Source organism: Ovis canadensis, chromosome 24 (assembly GCF_042477335.2).
Source record: "Ovis canadensis isolate MfBH-ARS-UI-01 breed Bighorn chromosome 24, ARS-UI_OviCan_v2, whole genome shotgun sequence".
In the NCBI taxonomy this organism is placed as follows: Eukaryota; Metazoa; Chordata; class Mammalia; order Artiodactyla; family Bovidae; genus Ovis; species Ovis canadensis.
Window position 1 is genome coordinate 36756242 of NC_091268.1, and position 27413 is coordinate 36783654.

General features: G+C 44.8%; 1 protein-coding gene across 2 annotated transcripts in view; it reads left to right on the plus strand.

Moving 5' to 3' along the window:
- The first annotated feature begins 12700 nt into the window (after positions 1-12700).
- PRKCB (protein kinase C beta) overlaps positions 12701-27413 on the plus strand; it is a 373695-nt gene continuing 358982 nt past the window's right edge. The window contains exons 1-2 of one of the 2 annotated variants that reach the window (XM_069570367.1): positions 12701-13360; positions 14364-14395. In XM_069570367.1, coding sequence (XP_069426468.1) covers positions 13188-13360; positions 14364-14395 — 205 coding nt within the window. In that variant the 5' untranslated portion in view covers positions 12701-13187. The remainder of the gene's footprint in view (positions 13361-14363; positions 14396-27413) is intronic. The other variant, XM_069570368.1, reaches the window with a different exon arrangement.

A 27413-nucleotide genomic window follows, 5' to 3' on the forward strand; every position in this document is an offset into this window, starting at 1 on the left:
TTTCTTCCTTCAAACCGAGAATGAGGAGGGTGGCAGGGCTGGAACCCTCCAACAGCAAGTCTGTCCTGGGAGCTGAGCTGCCATTACTGTGCTGTCACTTCTGGGAGAACTGGAGGAGTGTAACGGGAACAGTGCCTGTGGTCTGGATGTTCGTGCCCCATGGCTTCATTTCCTCAGTTTCCTCTTCTAGCATTTAGCAAACCAAACAAGAACTTTCTCTGACCTAATGCTGAGTTTAACTGGGCTGCATTCATTATTGCAGAGCATTTACCCACAATTGCTTCCTGTTCAAGCTCCTGTTTGTTGCTATGTTCTGAGAATGCACCTAAACACTGGAGGCCCTGAAAGAAGTGAAGGGGAAACTGGAGACAGCCTCCTCCCTGAAGGAGTCCTCAACCAAGACAGTGGGGTATGTACAGACCATATGATGTCATAGCTGCAACCAGCGCCAGCTGTTTGGAGTCAGGCCAAAGGACTTAAAAGAACTGGTTGCAGAAATTCCACTTTGGTTATTTATCCAAGACACATACAAGAGTGTTCCTGGTGGAGTTTTTCTGAAGTAGTCCCCAACTGGAAATAATCCAAATGGCCATTGATGTTGACTAGATGAGCACGTTGTGGTATAATCATGCAGAACAATGGGGGCTTCCCGGTGGCTCAGTGGTAAAGAATCCTCCTGCCAATACAGGAGATATAGGAGATGCGGGTTCTATCCCTGGGTTGGAAAGATCCCCTGAAGAAGGAAATGGCAACCCATTCCAGTATTCTTGCCTGGGAAATCCCATGGATAGAGGAGCCTGGTGGGCTACAGTCCACGGGGTTGCAAAAGTCAGACATGACTTAGCAGCTGAGCACCATGCAGAATAGAAAAAAAAAAAAGAGACTGAACATTGACACACACACACACATATATATAAAGCACAGATGAGTCTTACAGATATTATATACAGTGAAAAAAATTGGAAATGGTATGGTTCCCATTTATATGCAATTGAAGAATAGATGAGACTAATCTTTGATCTCAGTCTTAAAAAGGAAGGAAATTCTGACATGTGGCACAGCATGGATGAAACTTGAGAACACTGTGCTAAGTGAAATCAGTCAGTACTACAAACTGAATGCTTGTGCCCCGCTGGAGCAAATTCGTCTTTTGAAGCTCTAATCCCCAATGAGATGGCAGGTGGAGATGGCACCTTTGGAAGCTAATCAGGTTTAGGTGAAGTTGTGAGGTGTGGGCCCCATGATGGGACTAAGACCCTTATAAAAAGAAGAGACACAAGATTCCCCCTTCCCTCCCTCTCTCCATCCCTCCCTCCCCTCTTATCTCTGCATGCACCACGGAAAGGGCATGTGAGGACATAACCAGCAAGACAGCTCCCACAACAACCTGATTATACTGACATCCTTATCTTAAATTTCTAGTCTTCCAAATCATGAGAAATAAATGCTCGCTTTTAAGCTACTCAGTTTAGGATAAGTTGTTAGCAGCCTGAACTAAGACCACCAGTCACATAAAGATATATACTATATAATTCAACTTACATGAATTACCCAGAATAGTCAAATTCATAGAAACAGAAAGTAGGAAGGTGGCTGGGAGGTCAGAGGATGGAGTGTGGTTTAATGGGAATAGAGTTTCAGTTTTCAAGATGAAAAGAATTCTGGAGATGGGTTGTAAGTGTAAACACTACTGAACCATATACTAGGGACAGTTTATCAAAACCACAATGAGCTATCACCTTACACCTGCTAGAATGGTTGTCATCAAAAAGACGAGAGATAGCAAGCACTGGTGAGGATGCGGAGAAAAGGAAGCACTTGTGCATTGTTAGTGGGAATGTAAATTGGTGCAGCTACTATGCAAAACAGTATGGAGGTTCCTCAAAGAATTAAAATGAAAACTTCTCTGTGATCCAGCAATCCCACTACTGGACATATATTTGAAGGAAATGACATCATTACCTCAAAGATATGTCTATACCCCCATGTTCATTGCAACATTATTTTTTTAAAATATAAATTTATTTATTTTAATTGGAGGTTAATTACTTTACAGTGCAGCATTATTTATAAGAGACAAGACACAAAAACAACTGAAGTGTCTTCAGTGGGTGAATGAATAAAGAAAATGTGGTGTACACACACACACACGTATATACACACATGTATGTATACATACACACATACATATATGTATATATACATACACATCCATACACGTGCATATATATATATATCATATATACATGCACACAAAGGAATATTATTCAGCCACAAACAGAAGGAAGTTCTGCCATTTGTGACAACTTGATGAATCTCAAAGGTATCAGGGTAAATGTAATGTCAGGCAGAGAAAGACAAACGCTGTATGATCTCACGTGGTGTAGAATCTTAAGAAGAACAAAACTCATAGAAACACAGACCAAATTGGTGGTTGCCGGAGGCAGGGCTGAGGGTGGGCAGAACGGGTGAATGTGGTCAAAAGGCACAAACGTTCAGTTCAATTCTAAATAAGTTCTGGGGGTGTAATATACACCAAGGAGACTGTGGTTAACAACACTGTATTGTGTTTTTGAAAGTTGCCAAGAGAGTAGATCTTAAAAGTTCTTATCACAATGAAAAAACAAACTATGTGAAGCAAATGATGTTAACTAAACTTACTGTGGAGATCATTTTACTGTATACCCATATATCAAATAATTATGTTGTACACCCTAAAATAATACAATTTATACGTCAATTGTATCTCAATAAAGCTGGGGAAAAAGAAACAGTTAAGATGGTGAATTTTATGTTATATATATATTATACCAATTCATAAAAATAAATAAACATATTCTATGATGAGAGAAGTCAGATAGCAGCTCTTCCTGAAGGGATGTTTTCTGAGAAAGGGAAGAGGAAAGTTTTCTGGGGAGCTAGAACTTTTCTGTATTTTGATGGTGGAACTTAGATCTTGATGTATGTAAAAGCATATACAGCTATAGGCTTAAAATTAATGTACCTTATAGTACGTATGTTTTACTGCAATGAAAAGTTCCTTTTTTTTTTTTTTTAAAGGAGCTGGTTATCTTTTCCGGTAGAATCTTCCTATTCAGAAGTGTCCTCTTCTTACCAGATAAGAATAGATTTTGCTATTTTTTTTACATATGCCTTATTTTTTAAAAATTTCTCATTTCCTGTATTACTGGCTTTTGTTTAGCTGACTTTTTGTATGGAGCTGTTTTAATTTTATTCTTATTTTGTGTATATTCTGTAACTATTTTCTTTGCGGTAACTATAGGGAATGTCCTAAGAGCAGCTATTGTGGTTATAGCACGGGCTCTGGGGTCTTCTCTGGGGGTCCAGTGGCTAAGACTCTGGTCCTAATACAGGGGACCCAGGTTTGATTCCTGGTTAGGGAACTAGATCCCACATACTGTAATTAAAAGTTCGCTTGTCGCAGCAAAAAGATCACGCATGCCCCAACTTAGACATGGCACAGCCAAGAAAAGAAAAAGCATGGACTCCGGAGTGAGTAGACCTGGAGTTGAGTCTTAGTGCTGCTGGTTTACAACATGGAGCCGAGCCTTGGAAGAGCTATTTAACCTCTCTGTACGTTAATTTTCCCATCTATATACAGCACAGGAATCATACAGTGGAGACACCAATGCATATAAAGCATTTAGTGCAGGATTTGGTTCAATGTTAGTGTCTAGTCGACATTAGGGTTTTTTCCCATTCACTTATTTTTATTGTGATAAAGAATACAAAACACGAAATTTACAATTTTAACCCCCATTTGAAGTGGACAGTTCAATGGCATCAAGAACATTTTTATTGTCCAGCCTTCAACACTATCCAGCTCCAGAACTTCATCTTTTCAAACTGAAATTCTGTATCCATTAATCCCTTTACCTTCCCCTTCAGCTTTTTAATGTGGTAAATAACATGTAACACAAATTTTAACACCTTAACCATTTTGTGTAGAGTTAAGTGGTATAAAGTATATTTGTATTATTGTCCAACTATCCCCACCATCCAGCTCCAAAATTCTTTTCATTTTGCAAAAGTGAATCTTAATATCTCACGAAACAGTAAGTCCCGGTTCTTCCCAGCTTTACTGCTCTGCTTTCTGTCTCTGTGATTTTGACTACTTTAGATTCCTCATGCAAGCTGAATCACACAGTTGTCTTTTTGTAACTGGCTTATTTCACTCAGCATAATGTTCTCCAAGTTTATCCATGTTGTAGCATATGTTTGAATTTCCTTTCTTTTTAAGGATGAATAATATTCCATTATATTATAAAAACATACCACATTTTCTTTCTTTTTTTTTTGAAGATTTATTTATTTATTTCTCTCTTTGGCTGTGGTGGGTCTGTGTTGCTGCTGTAGTGCTTTGTCTAGTCATGGTGAGCAGGGGTCAGGGGATGGGGTGGGAGGGGCTACTCTTTCTTGTGGTGTGTGGGCTTCTCTTGTTGCTGAACACAGGCTCTGCTCTGGGTGAGCAGGCTTCAGCAGTTGCGGCGCGTGGAGCCAGTAGCTGCAACTCTCGGGCTTAGTTGCCCTGTGGCATGTGGGATCTTCCCAGACTAGGGATAGAACCGGTGCCCCTTGCATTGCAAGGCAGATCCTTAACCATTGGACCACCAGGGAAGCCCTATACCACATTTTCTTAACCGTTTATCTGTCCCTGGATACTTGGGTTGCTTACGCACTTTGGCTACTGTGAGTAATGCTGCTATGACATCTGTGTAAAAATATCTCTTTAAGATTCTGCTTTCACCACCTTTTAATCTTCAATCTGTTTGTGTCTTTGGATCTTAATTGATTCTTTTGTAGATAGCTTATAATTAGAGCATATCATTTTTGATCCATTCTGCCAATATCTGTCTTTTGATTATTTTACCATTAAATGAATTACTGATAAAGAAGGACTTACTTCTGTTCTTTTGTTATTTTTTTTCTATATGCCTTACAGCTTTTTTATTCCTCATTTTTGATAGTGCTGTGTGTGTGTGTGTGTGTGTGTGTGTGTTTAGCTTTTTGTAGTGGACCGTTTTGATTTTATTCTTATTTCCTTTTGTGTGTATTCTATAACTATTTTCTTTGTGGTTACTATGGGGATTACATTTAACATCCTAAAGTTAAAACACTCTAATTTTAATTTGTACTAACTTAACTTCAACAATCAGAGAAGGCAATGGCAACCCACTCCAGTACTCTTGCCTGGAAAATCCCATGGACGGAGGAGCCTGGTGGGCTGCAGTCCATAGCGTTGTGAAGAGTCGGACACGACTGAGCGACTTCACTTTCACGCATTGGAGAAGGAAACGGCAACCCACTCCAGTGTGCTTGCCTGGAGAATCCCAGGGACGGGGGAGCCTGGTGGGCTGCCGTTTATGGGGTCGCACAGAGTTGGACACGACTGAAGCGACTTAGCAGCAGCAGCAGCAGCAACTTCAACAATATACAAGACTGCTTTTACACAGTTCTGGTCCCATCTCTTAGTTGTTGATACCACAAAGTGACATTTTTTTACATGGTGTGTCTAAAAACATAAACTAATAATATTTTTCATGATGCATTAGTCTCTTAAATTATATAGAAAATAAAACGTGGAGTTACAAGACAGAGTTACAATAATACTAGCTTTAGGCTAATCATTCTTTTGTAAAAAATTGTGTATTACCCTCTTAGATCATGTAGAAAACAAAAAGTGGAGTTACAAACCATTTCTACAAAACACTAGCTCTTAAACTAGTCATTTATTTACCTTGACTGAGATCTCTATTTTTTCATATGTCTTTGAACTACTCTCTAGCATCCTTTCATTTCAATCTATATGACTCCCTTCAGCATTTCTTGCAGGGCACACCTAATGGTTAAGAAAAAAGTCCCTAAAATGTCATTTTTCTAGGAATGTGTTAATTTTTTCCCCTCAAAGTTTGAAGGAATTTTTGCCAGTTAGGATTCTTGGTTGACAGGTTTTTTTTTTTTTTTTCGTTTTGCATTTTGAACATAGTCCACTCTTTTCTGGCTTCCAAAACTTTCTGATGAGAAATCTGATCATAACCTTATTTGTATGTGATGAGTCACTTCTCTTTTGTTCCTTTCAAGATTCTCTCTTTATCTTTGTTTTCTGACAGCTTGATTATAACCTATTGCAGCGGGAATCTCTCTGAGTTTATTCTACTTAGTGTTAGTTGAGCTTCTTGGACATTTATGCTCATGTCTTTCATCAAATGGGGATGTTTTGGACCACTATTTCTTCAAATAATCTTTCTGCCTTTTCTGTCTCTCTTTTCCTTCTGAAACTCCCACAGAATACATCTTGATTTCTTGACTGTATCCTTTAGGTTCTGTTCGCTTTTCTTAAATGTTTTTTCTTTCTGTTCTTCAATAATTTCAATTGTTCTCTCTTCAAGTTCACTGATTCTTTTGTCTGTCTATTCAAATCTGCCTTTGAATCCCTCTAGTGAACTTTTCATTTCAGTTTCTGTACTTTTCAATCTCTTCCTTTTCTTTTTCCTCCTAGAACTTTTGTAATTTTAATAAAATTTTTTAGTCTAGAAAAAAATTTTTTTCTCATGTATTCAATTACTGCTTATTTGCCTTAGTAAATAAATATTGATTTCTTTTTTTTTCTTTCTGGTTTCTTTTGAAGTTTTTTTCTCTCTTTCTTGATAGTTACATTTTGTTCATCCAACATTTTCTTGACTTTCCCAATGTCTTCCTTTAGTTCTTTGATTATGTTTAAGATGGTTGTTTTAAAGCCTTTGTCTAGTAGGTTCTACATGTAGTCTTTCACTGGGATGGTTTCTGTTGGTTCACGTTTTTCTTTTGAATGGGCCATACTTTCCTGTTTTGTAATATTAACTTTTAATCATTAATAATAATTCCCTGGTGGCTCAGATAGTAAAGAAGCTGCCTGTAATGCAGGAGACCTGGGTTTGATCCCTGGGTCAAGAAGATCCCCTAGAGAAGGGAATGGCAACCCACTCCAGTATTTTAGCCTGGAGAATTCCATGGACAGAGGAGCCTGGCAGGCTATAGTCCATGGGGTCGAAAAGAGTTGGATGTGACTAAGAGACTAAACACACACAATCATTAATAGCAGCAGTCCTAGCAGGATCTTGACTTAAATTTTTAAAATTTCTGTTTCCTGTATGCCAGATAGGAATTGTGACATATTATTAATTCAGTAAATACTTATTGAGCTCTTCCTAGGTGGCCCCCAATTTCTTTGATACTCTTCATTGAGACTTGAATCTAGGCTTTGTTCCTATTTGATGAACAGCATATATCAAAAATGACACTGTGGTAGTTTCCAGATCAGGCTTTAAGGAGCTATCATCTACTTTCTATCTCTCAGGACACTCACTCTCGGAATTCTACCACTGTGTTCTGAGGAAGCTCAAGCTGCCAATGAGAGGCTCACATAAAGAAAAAACAAGTTCCCTGACTCAAAGCCCTGGGTGAGCTCTCAACTAAAATTCAGCACCAATTTATCAGCCATATGAGTGAGCATCTTGAAAGCAGATCCTTCAGCTTCTAGTCAAGGTATCACTACTGATGTCACATAGGATAGAGATGAGCTTTTATTTATATTTTCTACTTAAATTTTTAAATTTATTTAAAAAATCTATTCTTTAGATGGGACTTCCCTGGTGGTCCAGTGGTTAAGACTCTGCACTTCCAGTGCAGGGGGTGAGGGCTCAAATCCTGGTTGCAGAACTAACATTCCTTGTGCTGCACAGTGTGGCCAAAATTCTTTTTAAAAAATCCATTCTTTAGAATAGAGCTGTCCAAAAAATATAATGTGAGGCACACACATAATTTTATATATTTTTTGGAAGCCACATTAAACAAGTGAAAAGAAGTAGGTAAAATTAATTTTAGAGAGAAATTTTATTTAACTCAATATATTCAAAATATGTTTTCAATGTGCAATGAAGGTAAAAATTATTTATAAGATATTTTACATTCTTGTTCACACTAAGTACGTAATATTTTGGGTGTGTTTTACACTTGCAATTATATTTCAATTGAGACTAGCTACATTCCATATGTGGCAATTGACTACTGTACTATGAGAGTGTATCCTTGTAATAAAAGAATTGGAAGGCAAACTATATCCCTGCTGCTATTTACAGTTGAGGAAAGTGAGACCCAGAGGGAGGAAGTGACTTGCCCAGGGGTGTGCACTGTTGTGGATTGAATGGTGCCCCCCTCAAAGGTATGTCCATGTCTTTTTTCGGTTATTCTGGGTCATAGTTATGGTATGAGGGATCTAGTTTCCTGACCAGGGATTGAACCCAGACTTCCTGCATTGGAAGCATGTAGTTGTAACCGCTAAACCACCAGGGGAGTCCCATATATGTCCATGCCTTAATTCCTTTGGTAAAACAGTCTTTGCAAATGGAATTAAGTTAATGATCTTGAGATGAAAACGCTGGTGAGGTGGTGAAGTCGCTCAGTCGTGTCCGACTCTTTGTGACCCTGTGGACTGTAGCCTACCAGGCTCCTCCGTCCATGGGATTCTCCAGGCAAGAATACTGGAGTGGGTTGCCATTTCCTTCTCCAGGGGATCTTCCCGGCCCAGGGATTGAACCCAGGTCTCCTGCATTGGAGGCAGACGCTTTAACCTCTGAGCCACCAGGGAAGCCCTGATGAAGACGCTATTACAGATTATCTGGGCATGCCCTAAATCTGATGGCCAGTGTCCTTGTTAGAGATACACAGAGAAGATTAGACAGACAGAAGAGAAGACTGATACACAGAGAGGAATGGATGTGAAGACAGAGGCAGCCATGCGGGTGATGTGCCCATAAGCCAAGGAAAATAAGGAAAGCTGACAGCCACCAGAACTTGGAAGACGCAAGGAAAGAGTCTTTTCTAAAACCTCCAGAGGGAGTAGGGCCTGCAGACATCTTGATTTCAGTCTTCTGGACTTCGGAATTGTGAAAGAATAAGTTTCTGTTTATTTAGGCACTGAGTTTTGCAATAATTTGTTATGGCAGCCACAGGAAACTAATATATACTGCAAGTTTGAGGTGTGGACTTGAAAGCTCCTGGATTTCATGCCCAGCCAGAGCAATCTGCTTTCTTATTGCCTCTGAAATCTTTCCAGTGGCCAGCATCTATTCTTTTACAAGCAGAGTGGACCACATGACCTAGAGGGCCCATGCTCACTATATAGAGAGCCGCTGTCCTTTTGCTCCAGGGAACACCATTTCATGTCGTCATCCTTTGCCTCCTCTACTCGTGTGACCTCAACTGCCCTCCCTGTTTCTACTCTTTCCACCTCCAGTGTTTTTTATGCATAGTTTCCAGGGTAATCTTGAAAAACAAACAAACAACCCTCCAAATATATCAAGCCAATTTTCTGCTTTCAATCTTCAGTGACTTCCCATTCACTGGAGTGAAGTCCAAACTTCCTACCACACATCTACAAGGCCCTGCTATTTTATGGACCCTGTTTGTATCTGTTCACTCTAGCCACAGAGAACTTGCTGCTGCTCCAACATGTTGAGCACACTCCTTCTCCAGGCCCATTACATTTGCTGTTTTCTCTGCCTGGAACATTCTCTACCCTCATGGCCCCATGGCTCATCCTCTCATTTTATTCAGGTCTTTACTCGGATGTTCTGTTTTCATAAAGGATCTCCCTGGTTGCTGTCACTATTCTTTCCTTTACCATGCTTTATTTTTCTCTATAGGATAAATCCCATGCCACTAGTTCCCTAGGTTTTTGTTCATCTTCACTTTTGGCTCTACGATGGCAGGAACTTTGGTCTTTTATTTAACAGTGTGCAGAACAACACATAACAGATATTCCATAAATTCAATCCTGAGTGAGTGAACAAATGAATGAGGAAGTAGAAGCATGCAGGCTCCATGTAATCATAACTATTTTCCTAGAGAAGTCAGAATCTGGACATATAGGTGAAGCTCTACCAACGTGAACCAAAAAGTGTATGTTCACTGGAATGACTAAAAGAATGTATCCAAGGCCACCCGTTTGAGACCCCTGCCCTATCGGATCCAGGCCCACTGGGAATTGTGTTCTCCATCTTCAGATAGTGCAGCTGCTCCAGGAATTGAATGGTTCTTCAGGATCTACCAGCTTTTGCCTCTTTAGGCCCAGGCCCCATGAGGTCCTGTTTGTTGTTATAGACCAAAATCATCCAGAACTCTTCATTCAAAAGGCAGGATGTGGGCTGTAAGCTTCCAGCTCATCAGTTCAAAGAAAACCTACTTCAGCAGCAATGTCTCCTGGGATGTTTTCGCAAGCCTCCCTGGAAGATGCTGGGGCCTCTTAAAGGACTAATAATAGACAGGCACATCCAGTTTCCCAAACATGTCAAACTTAAAAGTGAAGGCTATTTTTTCCTTGTTACCTTTGAATTACTACATAGGAAAAGGACATTCCATTATGACAGTCATCGCTCTCCACATGCCACTTAATAACGATTTAGACTCAGCGGCTTCCAAGCAAAATCATCCTAGGAGGACCTGAGCTTCATTAGGCAGAAGTTCAGCGTAACTGGTTCAAATCCATCCGGCCCTCCTTCAGCCCTTTGTCGCCAGAATGCTTTGTGCTTCAGCAGGTTTAACCACCATTCAACAACAATGTGACTTTGGGTGTCTCTTTTAATCACTCTGAGCCTTGCTGACTTTATCCATCATGAAAGTTTCTAAACTGACACAGGGTTACCTAGAGGACTGAATAAAACAGTACAAGTGTCTGTAACACTCACCTAGCAGCTGATGTTTATTATTATTGAACACTTACTGGACATGGGTGGGGTAAAGAGGTAATGTCCTTTACATTTTCATTCATTCACTTGTGCACACAATTACTCATTCAACCAATGTTTATTGAGCTCTGAGGAGGTGTCAGGCACAGAGCTTGGTGCAAGGTGACATAATGGTGAGCAGAGCTTGCTCTCAGAGCCCAGGTCTAGTGCAGGAGTTCACAGTCTAATGCAGCACTGTGTTCCCAGAGTGTGGAGCATGGTGGGTAAATGTTCAAGTGCAGGGCATGGATGCTGTTGTTTAGTCACTAAGTTGTGTCAGACTCTGTGATCCTGTGACCTGTAGCCCACCAGTCTCCTCTGTCCATGGGACTTCCCAGGCCACTTGCTTCTTGGATGGGGCACTAAATCACACTGCATTACTCGTGTAGATAGTTATTACTTTTCGGTTGGTTTCTATCTTTCAGATTCCATCCAGGGGAGAGTCCCAGTTGGATATTAGTGTGTCTTTAACATCTCTCTAACATTTGGTAATCTCCCATAAACAGAAGGCCTCAGGCGCAGGTGTTTCGGGCAAGTGGCAGCATCTGGAGAGATTTTCATAGTATGTATACCTCTTGCTATTCAAACTCAGAAACTAGATAAATATTTTTCCCTAGATGGTGCACAAATATGACCAGCATTTGTGAAGATGGGTCAGGAGTGAAAGCTGGGGAAACACTGGCCTCTTAAACTTCTCCCAACCCCCCTCCCCACCTATAAACACTTTTTATTGGTGTATAGTTGATTTACAATGTTGTATTAGTTTCAGGTGTACACTAAAGTGAATCAGGTATACATATATACATATATCCACTCTTTATTTTTTCTAAGATTCTTTTCCCCTATAGGACATTATAGGCTTCCTTGGTGGCTCAGTGGTAAAGAATCCGCCTGCAATGCAGAAGGCGTGGGTTCCCTGGATTGAGAAGATTCCCTGGAGAAGGAAATGGCAACCCACTCCAGCATTCTTGTCTGGGAAATCCCATGGACAGAGGAGCCTCGCTGGCTACAGTCCATGAGGTTGTAAAGAGTAGGACACAACTGAGCAACTAAACAACAATAGGCCATTATAGAGTTCTGAGTAGAGTTCCCTGTGCTACACTGTATGTCCTTATTAGTTATCTATTTTATTTACAGTAGTGTATATACTCGGAGAAGGCAATGGCACCGCACTCCAGTACTCTTGCCTGGAAAATCCCATGCGCGGAGGAGCCTGGTGGGCTGCAGTCCATGGGGTCGCTAAGAGTCAGACACGACTGAGCGATGTCACTTTCACTTTTCACTTTCATGCATTGGAGAAGGAAATGGCATACCACTCCAGTATTCTTGTCTGGAGAATCCCAGGGACGGGGGAGCCTGGTGGGCTGCAGTCTACGGGGTCGCACAGAATTAGACACGACTGAAGCGACTTAGCAGCAGCAGCAGCAATGTATATATGTCAAGCCCAGTCTCCCAATTTATTCCTCCCTCCAGCTCCCCACTCCCTTTAATGGCCCCATTTTACAGTTGACAGAAACTGAGTCTCTTTGTGGAGGGGATGGACAGAAAGTAGGGAGTTTTCTTCTAACCGATCAGGCGAGCAAAGCCAAGAATTGTCTTGGTGGTCGAGTTAGAGGTGTATATATAAAATAATGATTGCTCCTCCCTTCCCTCTGCAGTACGTGTGTGCGTCTGTGTGTGTAAGTGTGTGGAGCCACAGGCCTTTCCGAGTGAGTGACAGCGGGAGCCCGTCCCTCCAGGAGCCGCGTGCAGAGTGACCAATGGCACAGACAGGCTGTGGATGGGTACCAGTCTCTGCAAAAGCCCGGTTGGAAACCGTCGCACCCACCCTTTCCACCCCCCACCGCTCCCCCGTTTCCTCCCCACCACCCCACCCCAGCTCCATCACTCTTTTTCCGCTCTCGGTTCCCCCGGGCGCACCCAAGGTGCTTATCGCCTTCTTGCAATCCAGGCCGAGGACAGGGTCGGGGGTGCGCGGCGCGCGGGGGCCGAGGCTCAGGTCTGGCGGTTCCAGACTGCGGTCCCCGGTGACGCCGCAGCGCTGCGGCTGAGAACGCTTCGCTGGGAGGCCGGCAGCCTCGGGGCGCTAATATGTAAAGCAGCTGGCGGCGCTGGGCGGGGCCTGGAGGCGATGCAAATGAGGGAGGCGGGGTCTGCCCGGGGCTCCGCCCCCCTCCCCCGCAGCTGGGGCCAGCGGTGCCAAGCGCAGCTGGACGAACAGCGGCAGCTGGGCGAGTGACAGCTCCAGCTCCGCGCGCCGCGGCCGCCAGAGCCGGCGCAGAGGAAGCGCCCGCGGCCCCGGGCGCCTGAGCGGCCGCCTCCTTCCGCGCCTCCCGGGCCCGCAGCCCGCGGTCCCGCGGCCCCGGACCGGCACTTCTCGGGCTCCGGCTCCCCGCGCGCAAGATGGCTGACCCGGCCGCGGGGCCGCCGCCGAGCGAGGGCGAGGAGAGCACCGTGCGCTTCGCCCGCAAAGGCGCCCTCCGGCAGAAGAACGTGCACGAGGTGAAGAACCACAAATTCACCGCCCGCTTCTTCAAGCAGCCCACCTTCTGCAGCCACTGCACCGACTTCATCTGGTGAGGGCGCGCCGGCGCAGGGCACCTTCTCGGGGCCCCGAGGGCAGCGCCGCGCGCGCGGGGACCCTTGTCCGCGCCCCCCCTCCGCCCTGCGCCTCTGAGGGCTGAGAAGCCCCGCATCCCCGGAGCTCCCCGCTGCGGACCCTTCTGCCCTGGACTGCCCGGTGGACGGTCCTGCGGCTTCCCGCTCCCCCCGGTCCCAGACGGCCGACCGCGGGGTGCCTCCTGCCCTGTCTCCCTCCCAGCCGCCTCGGAGCGCCCTGGGGCCGCGGCGCGGACGGCTGTCCCTCCCCGGGAGGGCAGCGTCTCTAGTGCCCTTTCGCACGGGGTTCCCTGTCCCTCCGCCTCCTTCCGGGCTCGAGGCACCCTCACTCCCCTTCCCTCCTTTCCGGGGGCAGCGCCCTGAGTGTCCTCTCTCTAGCTCCCTGCGGGCACAGGGCATCCTTTCCTCCTCCTCGGTGTCTCCGAGGGCAGCGCCCTGTGTTCTCTCTTTTCTGCCCCTTCCTGCGGGCCTGGGTTCTCCCATCCACTCCTCGGTTTCCCGGTGCACATCACTGCGGGAACCCTCCGGTCCCCGGTCCCTCTGGGCATGGGGAGTCCTCTCTTCCTCTCTGTCCTCCCAGGAACACCACCGCCGCGGGGGCTCTGCCAGTCTCCCTCCCGATGCGTCTTTTTCTTTTCTCTTTCTCCGAGGGTACGCGGGCATCTCTGTGGGCAGATCTCCTGCCTGCCCTCCGCCCCCACCACGACGGAAACGCTCCCCCCACCCCGCCACCTGGTGGTCGCAACCTCCTGTCTTCTGCCTTTTGAGGGGAGATGGAGGTTACCGCTGAACTCCTACCTTCCCCCTCCCCCTGAAAGGCGGAAGACTCTTGGGCACCCGCCTGTGGCTGGGAGGTTGCACCTGGGCCAGAGGGGCAGGGGAAGTGGGGTGACTCTGCGGGGGAACTAACCGGCGGCTGGGCCCCTCGGCTGTCTGACATGCCTCCTTCTGCCTTTGCAGGGGCTTCGGAAAGCAAGGATTCCAGTGCCAAGGTAGGCTGTGGGGTTCTGGCCCATTTGTGCAAAGAGAAGATAAAAAAAGACTTCCTAGAAGGGACTGAATTGGGCAGAGTGAAGGCACCACGGCTGTCAGAGTGACCTCCCAAACTAGAAATTCATCACCACAGAAAGGCCTTATTAATACAAGGGGTGCTGTATGTGGCGCAGAGATGCTCCATCCAGGAAGGGCTGGTGGGGCTGAGAGGCCTAGCGGGCCGAGGGAGTGTATCCACCCTTTCTCCCTTCCTGCAGCTATCTGAAGAGTGAACCTGTCCTGCCTGGTCAGTTCGCCAGATAAGTGTGCACAGGAGTGCTAAGTCGCTCAGTCATGTCCAACTCCTTGCGACTCCATGGACTGTACCCCACCAGGCTCCTCTGTCCATGGGATTCTCCAGGCAAGAACACTGGAGTGGGTTACCTCCAGGGAATCTTCCCCACCCAAGGATCGAACCTATGTCCCTTACGTTTCCTGCATTGGCAGGCAGGTTCTTGACCACTGGCGCCACCTGGGAAACCCTTCCCCACCGATTCCTGCTCTTATGCCTTTCCACATCCCTTGCCCCACGGAGGTCTCTACAGGTGGCCTCTGCCTCTGCAGATGGTATATCCCCTAGAAACGCTACTGTGATTGTCCCCTGGGCCTCTGCCCTCTCTGAAGAAGTGGTCCCAGATGGACCTGGTTTAAATTGCCCTTTCTCTCTGCCGGCTAGGTACAGGAAGACTCCAAGTGACTGGTTACCTGGGTCCTTGCATCAGGCCTGAGATCCTTAACCCTAGCCAGGGATGCCCAGCCTAGGGGTGACTTGGCTGTCGCTGGCTGCAGATTCTCTCTCCAGATGCCAAATCACCTGTAGTCTTGTTTAGCCCTTAGGGTGTCAAACATTTTTTTAATTTGATGTCAACATTGTAGAACTGAAGATTTCACAAACGTATCTGACTTTGCAGCTTCAAGTTTGCTGACTGTTGGTCCCACTTTCTTTTTAGAACTACCATTTGGAGCTGAGAGCAGCTGTTTTCATAGGCAGGGTGCACACTCACCACTGTGTCTCAATCGATCATGACTGGGCCTGCTTCACCCAGTTTTGGCCCCTGTAAGGCATTCGAGTTTCAACCTCTGGTCTGCAAAGTGCCCGTTTTTAGACCAGTTATGGCTGAGTTTGGTGAGAAATGTCACATTTCTGGGGAATGTCTTAGGGACAAGTTGATTGCCCTGATAAGCTGGGCAGAGATCAGGGGAAGAAAGCATTTGAATATTAAAGAGTCTGACATGTGACTTAGCACTGACTGACAGTTCAGTTGTAGCACCTCCACCCTCCAGAGAAAGTGAAGTGATCCCTGGTGAGTGTGGGTGGCATTGTCAGTTGTACAGAATGCTTGCAGTGTGGCACTGCTTTCTTCTGAGACTTGTGTGTCCTCTAACCTGAGATCTGAGCAGAGCCCACTTAGTTGGTGAGTGTCATAGACCCCCATCCCCCTCTTCCTTTACCAGGATTTGGAGCCCCAGTTTTACACACTGCATGAGAGGATTTCCCACATCCCTTTAAATGACAACATTTTGGTCCTGGTGCAAACTGTTGGATTGTTTTCTAGAACGTTAACCCCTCGGGCAAGAATGCCAGTGGTATCTTAGCCCAGGAACACGTAGATCTTTGAGGTTACCTCCCACTTTCATGAATCAAGTTTCTGTCTTTGTGGCTTGCTGAAGTCTGGGGTGATTTTTGAACATTTTTATGCTGCTTTTCCATCCCACCTGCTCTGTAGTTATTAATGGTGGGAATGTTGCTTGCAACATGCAGGTAACGAGACATCTGAAGCGGGAGATCATTTTATTCAAAGAAGGAACGGTGGTCACCATTTTCTGGTGCAGCTATTAAGGCAGAAATAAAGTTTCTAACGAAATATGGCAGCTTAAGAGGTCGCTATGCTTAATTTTTTAAATCGCTTTTCTTTATCTCCTCTCCAGGCAATGTAGGGTAGTGGGCAGGAGAAGGCAATGGCAACCCACTCCAGTACTCTTGCCTGGAAAATCCCATGGACAGAGAAGCCTGGTAGGCTGCAGTCCATGGGGTCGTGAAGAGTTGGACATGACTAAGCGACTTCACTTTCACTTTCATGCTTTGGAGAAGGAAATGGCAACCCACTCCAGTGTTCTTGCCTGGAGAATCCCAGGGACAGGGGATCCTGCTGGGCTGCCGTCTATGGGGTCGCACAGAGTTGGACACGACTGACGTGACTTAGTAGCAGCAGCAGCAGCAGCAGCAGGGTAGTGGGCATGTGCACAGCCTGTCAGGCTCTCACTGTGGCTTGGATCTTGGCCTGAGACTTCACAGCTGTGTTACTTAGCCTCTTTGTACCTCAGGCTCCTCATTTATAAAATGGGTCCAGTAACAACAATACCTACTTTTAAAAATTGCTAAGAGGCTCCAAGTTGTTAACAGTATGTGAGATGCTTGGACCAGAGCTCAGCACAGACTAAGCACTCAGAAGATATCATCTCCTAGGATTGTCTCCAAACTAACCTAGTGGTGGGGCAGCTTTGTGTAAGAGGAGACTGGGTTGCAGGGTTACTTTGCTATGAAACCAGCTGCCATGTGATAGTCAAAATCCAGCGGTGAACATGTGGTCACCTCATGTTGCTGCTTTGCTCATATATTCCAACTGGGCTGGATGGGAAGGAGCAAGAGAGGGGAAGGGGCAATTTGACAGCCCTTGAAATTGAGTTGTTTGGGACTTCATGCTGAGGGATATTGAGGAAAGGGAAAGATTATCCTCTTATCCTGGGGCTCCCTTGGTGGCTTAGTCAAGAATCTGCCTGCAAGGCAGGAAACCTGGCTTTGATCCCTGGGTCAGGAAGATCCCCTGAAGAAGGGAATGGCAACCCACTCCAGTATTCTTGCCTGGAGATTTTCAAGGACAGTGAGCTACAGTCCATGGGGTCGCAAAGAGTTGGACATGGCTGAGCAACTAACGCTTATTTCTTACTTAAGATTGTTCTCAGATATGCTCAAAATTACCTGAGACTAATTTTGGAATCTCAGAGCTATTCCTTATTCAAGCATTTTCGGCACTGCGTGTTTCCTCAGGGTGAATCTAATTAAAATGGGATCAGCATTGCATAGAAAATGCCTAAGGTTTTATTCTGTCACCAAAGTCAGAAGTCCGAAGGCCAGGGTCCTGTGTTCATTTCAGTTTTCCACTCTACAATCCCAGAAGTGAAAATTATCTCGTGGTTCAAGAAGGATGCTGGACTGTCCAGTCTTCACATCCTTATTTCAGCCAACGGTGGGAGGAATGGTAAAGGAAGGCGAAGGACAGACACATGTTCACTGTCCTGGAAGTTGCCTCTTATACTTCTGCCTGAATGCTATTAGCTAGAGCTTAATCGCATACCCACACCCTGCTGCAAAGGAGTGTGTGGGAAATGTCATGTTAATTTCAGGTAGCCCTATTCCCAGCTAAAAGCTAGGGTGGGGGTTTTCCCATCTCAAAAACAGAAGGGACTGGGGATCCAGCCTCTGCCATTCTTGGGTAGGAGGTGTGTAGGATGATCATAAGGCAAGGAAACCACTGAGCCCCAGGCTTCATGGTGCTGCCATGGAAATTGGGGATGCTAGGATGGAAAGTCCATAAACCATGGAAAACTGTAAATTTGTGTGTGCTCAGGGAGCTGAAGAATAGATTTTCTTGCTTTTGTACAAAAATCTAGAGTGGCTGCCACATAATTTCTCCCATTTTGTTTCCACTCTCTGTATTTTCTATAAAAGCATTCTCGGTGAGGTAGTTTAAGAATGTCTCTGGTGACAGGGGACAGGAGCTGAGAATCTCTATTATGAAACTGCCTAAATTCTGAATAAGAAATAAGACCCCTCAGATAAGCAAGGCAGACTTGTCTCTGTAGCATTCTTTAGAGGAGCTGCAGACCTGCCGTTTGTGCCTTAGTTGTAATTAAGACAAGGCTTTGGGTGGAATTAGGCTCTTACCCCAAGAAGCTTTTGCAGTTTGGCAGAGAAGGAAACAAAATTTTTTTTAAAGGAAGTGACATCATTAGAAATAGGGAGACAATAAAATACAGAGATTTAGAATTCCTAGCATGTGGTTGGAGTCAGAAAGAACTGGGTTTGAATCTATGCTCTGCCACCTACAACTGTGTGAAATCAGGCAAGTCTTCCATATGTCGTGGCCTCAGTTTGCTTAGCTGTGAAATGGGCTGATGTTACCTACCTTATAGGGTTATGGTGAAAAGTAATGAAGTGTTACAAGAGAAATATCACTGTCAATAATTCTAAGTTAGATGATAATTATTACTTCTTTAGCTGTAGGGAACTGTGTCAAAAGGGGACAGAGTTAATTCGGGAACTCATTAAATGACTATGTGACTTTCATGTATTTAGGTGGGTTTTCTTCTTAGGTATGTTTCTTTGTAGACTTCAGGTGTCACCAGTGAGTCTGGCCCCAGACAGCCAGCTTGCTTAGATTATATTTTCTCACCCTTCTTGTGAGAAAAATCTAAACTTGCCATGGACTCGTGAGAAAAACCCCACTGCACTAATTTTCTGACTATGAAAACCTAGCATTGATGATTATAATGAATAAACCAGCTGTTCCCTTTCCTGCATAGATTAGAAAACATGTTTTTAAGCCTTCTTTTTTTATTTTTATTTTTTATTGAAGTACAGATGATGTACAATGTTGTGCAAATCTCTGCTGTACAGCAAAGTGACTCAGTTACACACGTATAGACATTCTTTTTTAAATATTCTTTTCCATTATAATTTATCACGGGATATTGAATATAGTTCCCTTTGCTTTTTTAAAACCTTATAATAGACATTATTCTTAAAAATCCCCGAAGTATTTCATGAATCCAGTCATTGCTGGTTTCATCAACATTGACTTTATAGGATTCAAGTTTATTTTAGTCTGTAGTTAGCACATAGAAATTAGAATATGTACTTTTTAAAAACAACAAGGATGAATCAAACGTTCATTTTATTTTTGGCATATTTTTCCCCTAGGAACTTGTGATATCTTCAATTTCACATTGAACTTTCTCAGTAAAATCATTAATAGGGCCCCCCTATTTTTGGCCATGCTGTGCAGCACGTGGGATCCTTAGTCCCCGACCAGGGATTAAACATGCACCCTCTGTATTGGAAGCGTGGAGTTTTAACCGCTGGGCCACCCGGGAAGTACCAAGAGGGCCTTTTTTTGTGTGTACAGTCACATGTCAGGCTACAGGTTACTGGAGCCTCTATTATTCCACTTCTCTCCCTTCCCAGGGGCAGATCCCAGAGGCCTGTGAGTGAGACTCCGCTTATCTCTTGGCTTCTTCTGAATGTGTTCTAGGGGTCCCAGGTGGATAAAAGGCATGGGCTTTTTGAATTTGTGTTTGTTGGTTTGACTTTTTATTTTTTTTCCACCTGAAATGGGATTTGGGGCTCAAAGTCCCAAATGAAGTAAAAAAATTTAAGGGTAGATTAACATTGAATCTGAACAAGAAGAAAGGTTGATTTGTTGAAAATTCAGCAGCTGATTCATTTTGAGCTGTAGAGCACTCAGGGAGAGCTTGAAGCTTGGTCACTGGGCAACAGAATGCCTTTCTAAGTAAATATGGAAAATATGACCTTTGAAAATCTAGTTGATATGATATACCGGTTATTAGAAACTCATTAAAAAATATATTATTTCTGAGTACCAGTGATACTCCAAGTACTGCCCGGAAGCAGATGTAGCATGCTTATGGTGTATTTGGGTCAGTAAAGAAAAAGATTTAGAGAACTTAACTGGTCAAAGGATAAATCGAAGGTTTGAAAATAATTTCTACATGTTCTTGCTGTTGGGGTCTCTTTCCTCTGCCTCTGTCTCTTTCTGCCTATCTTTTTGTTTCTATCTCTGTCTCTCTCCACACATGCACACAGGGACACACACATGTGCATATACACATAAATAGACCAGTGTATCACAATTTTGATAACATGCATCTCCTTTGGATGCTTTTCAGCTACAAGTAGTTAAATTATTAAGTACAATTTTAATCCTCTGGTCTTTTGTCTTTGCAGTCCAATTAATTTCTGGGTTGGAGAGGGGAACCAGCTGAGAATTTCATTATCTGTGGCTGATGTTTTCAAAAGCTTGGTCCCTTATCATTCTTGGCATTTGATCTAATTGCAAGGATTCTTTGACTTCACTCATCCCGTGTCTCCATAGAAATTGTATAATGCTTCGCAGAAAGTTCTGTTGGATAGAGCTGCCTTAGACCCTAGCAGTAGGTTTCACAGTAATCCTAATGTGAGCAGACTCTGGGAGATGGGGATGGACAGGGAGGCCTGGCGTGCTGCAGTCCCTGGGGTCACAAAGAGTCAGACATGTCTGAGCAACTGAACAGCAAATGTGAGCGCGTTTAACTTAACTTTGTCAACTCCTAACTCTTAATATGAAATACCAAATTTAAGATTAAATTTAAAAGAAAAGAGGACATAAAAACTGACAAAAGATAAGAAAATGGATAAAATTAGAGAGAAAAGAGGCAGGTGAGAAGGGGATTTGGTGATGAGGTAGGAAGGAGGCCCTGCTTACCACTTGGTCCAGCACTTACTTATGTTCTAAAGACACATACCAGAAACAGATGAGGCCTCACTGGTCCCCATCAGAGTGGATCCAGAGAGACCCCAGGGAAATAGCAACCTTGTGTCCTTCTCATCTTTCTTTTTAGACACTTATCTTTATGGGGGGGGGGGTGGGATTGTTTGAAACACACATGGTTAAAAACTAAAGTAGTACAAAAGTAAAAAAAAATTGTGTGATAGACTGTTGACCTTTTAATAGCATATTCAAAATTCAGAGTGTTTACAGGTGGCATTTGGAGGTGTGATGAATGCTTGGAAATCTGCTGGGAAATTTGTCTGTTTACCACATCCATCCATTTATCCATCCATCCATCCATCCTTCCTTCTTTCCAAAAAGTATTCACTCATTAAACTCCGTGTGTCAGGAATTATGTTAGATGGCAGGAGCACAATGGTGAATGAGATTGAGAAGATTCTTATTGTCGTGGGGCTTCCAGTGTAATGGGAGGGATAAGACATTCTATAGATACAAATCATTGCAGCAATATTTAATTTCACTCTTGTTAGAAAAACGTATCATATATTAACGCATACATGTGGTGTCTAGAAAAACGGTAAAGATGAACCTATTTCCAGGGCAGGAGTAGAGATACAGATGAAAGACCAAACATGTGGGCAAAGAGGAGGGGAAAGGAGAGGGCGGGACGACTTGGGAGATTGACTAGCATATATGCACTGCTCTGCGTGAAATAGCTAGCGGGAACCTGCTGGAAAGGACAGGAAGCGCAGCACGGTGCTCTGTGAAGACCTAGAGGGCTGACCCGGGAGTGGGTGGGAGGGAGGTCCAGAGGGAGGGGATCTGTGTCTACATATAGCTGCTTCCACACTGCGTCCACACTTCATTGTGCAGCAGAAACTAACACACCATTGCAAAGCAATTATACTCCAATAAAAAACTTCTCTCTTGCTAAGGACTTTGAAGGGGATGCTCAGCGTGCTGTGTGGGCACGCAGGGGATGCTGACCTATGTAACAGTTGGGATGGAGTCAGGGAATTAAAAATCAAAACAACTTCTCATTCTTTGAGGTAATCTGAGAAAGTCTGAGTTGTCAAGGAACCAGAGCTAAAAAAAATCTGTATTGTGAAGCTGCTCATATCCTAGATAAAGATACACAGGAGGTCTTATCTCTGTGACATTCTGTGGAGACGCCCTGAATCTATTTGTGCCGTGGTTGCAAGTACGGTGAATATTGAGTAGAATTAGACAATTACGTTAAGATGGCTTCTCTCTCAGTTTGACAGACAGAGAACGTTGTCTCCTCTTAGCTAATAACTCAGGTGATGAGCTGGCTTCCTTTTTGTTCAGGGATTGCCGTTTGAGGTTGTTCTAAAGGAGAAAAATCACCATTTCAGAGATGGAGGGGCAAGTCTGAGGCAACAGACTGAGAACAGAGCAATTATACGTGTGTGTGTGTGTGTGTACACACAGAGATTCTTTTCAGTTCATTACAAGATATAGAAGTGTGCAACTGAGTCGCTCTGCTGTACACCAGAAACTAACTGAACGTTGGAAATCAACTATATTTCAATTAAAGAGAGAGAGAGCAAGCAAAAGCTATCAGTGAAAGGCATTGGTGCGCTAAAAGCCAGTTTTCAGGGGCACAAGATTACCTGCATTTGCTGCTGAACACCTTCCTCACCCTGGGTCCATGACTGATTTCCCATTGCTGCTTCGTCCCATTGGCTTGGACGGTGTGTTTTCTCTTGTTGGGAAGATAATTTTTAAGTAATTTCACAAAAAGCAGCATTGACTCACATGTAGAGGAAGACCCTTTGTCGGTTCTCTTTCCATCTTTCTGATTGCTTCAAGAAGAAAGTCTCAGTCTCTCTCATACAAATCTGAGTCCTTTGTGAGTTTTTTTTTTTTAAATAAAGGGGCTACAGGGAATTATAGAAACATACAGGTGTATTAGTTTCTACCTGTAATCCACTTTTAACTAATGTTGAGCCTCATGCTGTTGTACCTCTGGGCCTCATTTCTTACTGGCTCTTCCTCCTTGTGAGTCAGGAAGAGGGGGTTTCAGTGTCTTCCTGGAAATGTTTGGTGTTGCAGGGAAGCTGTGTTGCACAGAATTGAAAGGCACAGCAGCTCGGACTGTGACAGTGTCTGGAAGAGATGATAGCCTTTATTCAGGATGATAGCCTTTATTAATGTCACTGTTGTTATCGTCGCCATTGTTGCTACCTTTTCTTTTTTACTTTCTTTCTTTTTTTAAAAATAAGGGTATAGTGGTTTTATGGGGCTTCCCAGGTGGCACTAGTGGTAAAGAACCCACCTGCCAATGCAGGAGACATGAGATGCGGATTCAATCCCTGAGCTGGGGAGATGCCCTGGAGGGGGAAATGGCAACTCACTCCAGTATTCTTACATGGAGACTCCCATGGACAGAGGGGGCCTGGCGGGCTACGGTCGGTATGATTGGCGAGAGTCGGACAACGACTGAAGTAACTTAGCGTACACACATGGTCGCTTTATAGTGTTGTGTTGCTTTCTGCTGTACAACAGACGGAATCAGCCGTGTGTGTGTGTGTGTGTGTGTGTGTGTGTGTATCTTCTCCCTCTTAGACCTCCCTCCCACCCTCTTCCCCATCCCACCCCTCTAGGTCATCACAGAGCAGCCAGCTGAGTTCCCTGTGTTATACTGCACGTTGCCCCTAGCTATCTATTTTACACACGGTAACGTATATATGTCAGTCCTAGTAATTGTCCTTTGCTTGCTTGTTTATGTCTTTTGGATGTCTCTTTCCCCCATAGCCCGCACGCAAAAATTTGTCCTACTGGATCATAAGGGGAACTTTGATCCAGACTAGGAGGGTTCTGATCCTCCTTATTGAGTCTTGGCATTCGCTTAGTAAACAGAAATTAACTTTGCTCAAAAGTAACAATGTTCCTGGGGGAAATTCTAGACTCTTCTTTCACCTTGCCACTGCCCAGTTAACCAAACTTTGGGTCTCTAGACAGGCAGTAAAAATTGGACTTGCTACCGAAGGCTCAGAAATCAAACAGACACGATTTCCTATTCTGGCTTTGTCTTTCCATGGCCTTGTGACCCTGGGCTGGTGAAATATGATCCTGCCTTTATACACCTATCCTGATGGCTCAGTTGGTTCACTGAGTTCACCTGCAATGCAGGAGACGCTGGTTCAATTCCTGGATCAGGAAGATCTGCTGGAGAGGGGATAGGCTACCCACTCCAGCATTCTTGGGCTTCCCTTGTGGCTCAGCTGGTAAAGAATCCACCTGCAATGTGGGAGACCTGGGTTTGATCCCTGGATTGGGAAGATCCCCTGCAGAAGGGAAAGGCTACCCACTCCAGAATTCTGGCCTGGAGAGTTCCATGGACTGTATACTCCATAGGGTCACAGAGAGTCGGAAAAGACTAACTTTCACTTTCATTTTCACACCTGTCTATCCATCTACCCATTCACCCACCAATCCATTCCTCTATCCACCCAGCTGTTTTTCCATTCCATCCTCCATCCATCTATCCATCCAGCCATTTCCCCATCCATCTGTCCATCTGTCCATCTGTCCATTCATTCAGTAAATATTTATTGAGTGCCTACCATGAATCGGGTACTGTGCTGGGAACTAAAACTAAAGGAGCAGTAAAGGAGCCAGAGCCGCTGCCCTCAGGGACATTTCTTAGAAGAACAGCAATTAAGTAACTTAGAAGAAATTCATTGTATAACATCAGGTTGCACTATGGGCTTTGGAAAGAAAGAAGACACTGTGCTTGCCCTTGAAATCTCTCTGGTCTTTGGAGGGGAGAGGAGAACAGCAGGACCAGTTACTTCCGGTACATAAATGAGAAGTATTACACCAAGGGTGGGAAAAGGCTTTGAATGACATCCGGATTCCTGGGAGGAGAGGAGAAGATTCCACGCTGGAGCTGACATTTGGGAACAGTCTTCCAGCAGGAGTGGGAGTTCCCAGATTGACAGGGGCTTGGGGGCTAGGGTGGGTGTTTTGGGCAGAGGAGAGCAACGTGGAGCCCTGGAAGAGTGAACGGGGCTCCTGCGGGAACAGGAAGTGGGGGGTGTGTGTGCAGGAGGAGCTGGTGGGAGGGCAATGTCATGTGGGGGGTTGGGGGGGGGTGTCTGGACCTTGTGAAGGAGCATAGTGACTAGGAAGTGACTGTTGTCATTGCTGTAGAGCGGGATGTGTGGGGGTGAGTGAGATGGCCAAATGTTCAAAAAAGAGAATGAGATGTATTCTGAAACCGTAATTGCTGTGACTCAGTTCGTGAAATTCCAGGCTGGTGGGGTTGGAGGTCAGATAAGAGAAACTGAAATGACCGTTTAGGAGCAGTGCTGGTGTTGATGGGTGGGGGTGTGTGTGGGGGGGTTGTTCCCAGAGCGTGGAGGGGCTGCTGCTATTTTTCACATCCTAAAGAGACATTTGGATTTTCCTGTCAGTCATATTGATGATTCTATTTTGGGAGGTGGTTACTGGGTTATTTTTATGGTTCTAACAATAGGGATATCACTCTTCACTGCATCTTTAATTGTAGAAGGCCACAGAATGATGTTGTCTCTAGAAGGAATCCTCCTACTCCTTTTCTCCTTCTCTCCTGTTCTCACGCACCCAGCTCGTGTTTATTGAGCACATGTTCCACTGGGGATAAAGGATTTGTGCTTTGGAGACAGGATGGCGTCGATGTAAATTTTGGATTCTTTTTTTTTCTGCCGGGTGGCACGTGCGATCTCAGTTCTCCACCCAGGGATGGAACCCATGCCCCTTGCATTGGAAGCACAGAGACTTAACCACTGGGAAGTTCCTAAATCTTGGCTTCTTATAGTGGGCTTCCCAGGTGGCGCAGTGGTAAAGAATCCGCCTGGCAATGCAGGAGATGCAAGAGATGCAGCTTTGATCCCTGGGGTTGGAAAGATCACCTGGAGTAGAAAATGGCAACCCGCTTTTACCTGGACAATTCCACAGACAGGGAAGCTGGCAGGCTACAGTCCATGGGGTCACAAAGAGTTGGACACGATGGAGCAAATGAGTACACACATATGGGACCTTGATCATGTTGCTGAAGCTCTTTGAGCTTTCGGTTTTTTCAGAGGTCAAAGGCTGTCATTAGAACCTAGTTTATAGGGCTTGTGGCCGGTGTTTCCTGAGCTCCTTGCTGATACACAGTAAGTACTTGATCAACACAGTTGATTCCATTATTTCCACGGCTGGACTCTGTCTTGTCCTGAACTCAGTTTATCGTCTTGTTGGGAGGCAAGATGAATGCTCCCGAGTCAAGGACATGATGCAAGAATGAAGGTGCTTACATGTCATGGTCAAGAGCACTCAGGGAAACCAACAGTGGATTTGAGGGTGGAGCCTCAGCTGCGGTCAGAGAGGCGATTTGAACGTGGCTGAGCTCAGTGCTCTCCGGGCTAGCTTCCTGGCTTTCGATGCTTTCATTGGTGGCAAACCTCAGAATTGAAACTGAAATGGAATTGAATTGAAATCTGTGATTGCCTCACCTGCTGCCTCATTTTGAAAACGTGTTGATGGCATTTCAACTTTAAATAGATTTTGGACCAGTTTCCCTTTAAAGTTTGGGGGTCCCTTTAGGCTGTGGGTGGGATGTCTACCATGCCCTTTGAAGAAGACTCCTATATAATGTGGGTGAAGATAGAGGGTGAGGTCTGCAGGACTATCTCTTCTCTTGATGTGATGGTGGGGGTGCTGATTCTTATGGAATAGCCCCTTTGAAGACCTTCCCTCCCTAAAGGTGGGGTCCATTCTTTAGAGTTTAGGCAGTGTGGCAAAGGAGAATTTTGATAGTTATCTGGATTTTTTTGTGTGCCTGGAAAAATGTATGGTTGGAGGTATTAATAGTTCTATCTGGGGCAACATTATTCTTTGGGAAGCAGCATTGGCATATAGGGTGGGGAAGGACCATTTTCCATTTTGGTGGCTTGCTCTTCGTTGTCCCAGGATTAAGTCAGCATCCTTAAGATTCCCTGACCAAGGATCGAACCTGTGTCCCCTGCGTTACAAGATAGATTCTTAACCACCGACCCACCACAGAAGCCCCTCCGTATTCTAACTGTAAGTTTATTTGACTGTTTAGTGTTTGTCTTCCCCACTAGAATATAGGCATGTGGAAGCTAGCATGGAGAGCGCTGAGCTCAGCCACATTCAAATCGCCTCTCTGACCGCAGCTGAGGCTCCACCCTCAAATCCACTGTTGGTTTCCCCGAGTGCTCTTGACCATGACATGTAAGCACCTTCATTCTTGCATCATGTCCTTGACTTGGGAGCATTCATCTTGCCTCCCAACAAGATGATAAACTGCCTTCTCTGGGCCCTCACATGCCTCTCTTTGAACCACGTTGCAACTTGCATTTCAGTTTCTAGCTGAAGACTCCAGCTGGTCTTGTTC